The 827-nt window shown below is 33.0% G+C and overlaps 1 protein-coding gene across 1 annotated transcript in view; it reads right to left on the reverse strand.

Moving 5' to 3' along the window:
- LOC119581914 (protein Asterix-like) overlaps nt 1-827 on the reverse strand; it is a 2,855-nt gene that overhangs the window by 1,164 nt on the left and 864 nt on the right. Inside the window, exons 2-3 of the mRNA XM_037930078.1 lie at nt 389-497; nt 72-169 (exon numbers count right to left, since the gene is read on the reverse strand). Coding sequence (XP_037786006.1) covers nt 72-169; nt 389-497 — 207 coding nt within the window. The remainder of the gene's footprint in view (nt 1-71; nt 170-388; nt 498-827) is intronic.

Below are 827 nucleotides of genomic sequence, written 5' to 3' on the forward strand. Positions count from 1 at the left end.
AGTTGACACCGAGTTGAAAACACTGCTCTATTGGTCAATCAACATCTATAACAAAACATTATACAACATACATGAAACTGCTGAGCATCTGCTTCGTATCATCGTTTACTCGAGAATTCGCAAAGCTGATGCAAGAGCAGTAAAGTGCCACCCATGCGCACCACTTTAACTGAAAATTGGAAAAGAGAAATTTAAATCTCAGTCACAAAAAAGAAATATATAGAGATTTTTCAGAAAAAAATCAAAATAAGCAAGCAATTTAACCAAATTTAATTCATCAGATTATTATCAGTCTCAGAAATGAATGTAAGTATATATATTTCAAATATTAATAATAGAGTAATCTGTATGAGTATTTAAATTCAGGAAATGCTGAGGAATGTCTTACTCGCATCATGAGGCCACACATGCTGAAGATCATGCCTAAGACATTCATGTAGTCTGTGGTAGGGTCTTCGCCTGGTGCACCTGGAGTTCCCTGAGCAGGAGGTTTGTAACTGAACAAAGAGAGGTCTGTTATTTATTTCTGATCATATGTCTCTTATAGACAAACTTTGAATATTTTCATTTGCTATAAAAATGAAAATGATATCAGTTCTCATGTAAAAGGTCTTAAAATGGAATCCTCAAGGGGAAACTTTAATTTTAAGCATCAGCTTCTAATATCTATCACTATCAATCTTCTATACAAGCAACATTGAATAATGTCATCACAGAAATGCTGAATACAACTGTTTCAGCCGATTCGCTATTCATTCCAAAACCTCAACCAACTTTATTATAATGAAAAATAAAAGAGACAAGAATAAACAATTTGGTTAATCTTT

This window comes from Penaeus monodon, chromosome 15 (assembly GCF_015228065.2).
Source record: "Penaeus monodon isolate SGIC_2016 chromosome 15, NSTDA_Pmon_1, whole genome shotgun sequence".
NCBI lineage: Eukaryota > Metazoa > Arthropoda > Malacostraca > Decapoda > Penaeidae > Penaeus > Penaeus monodon.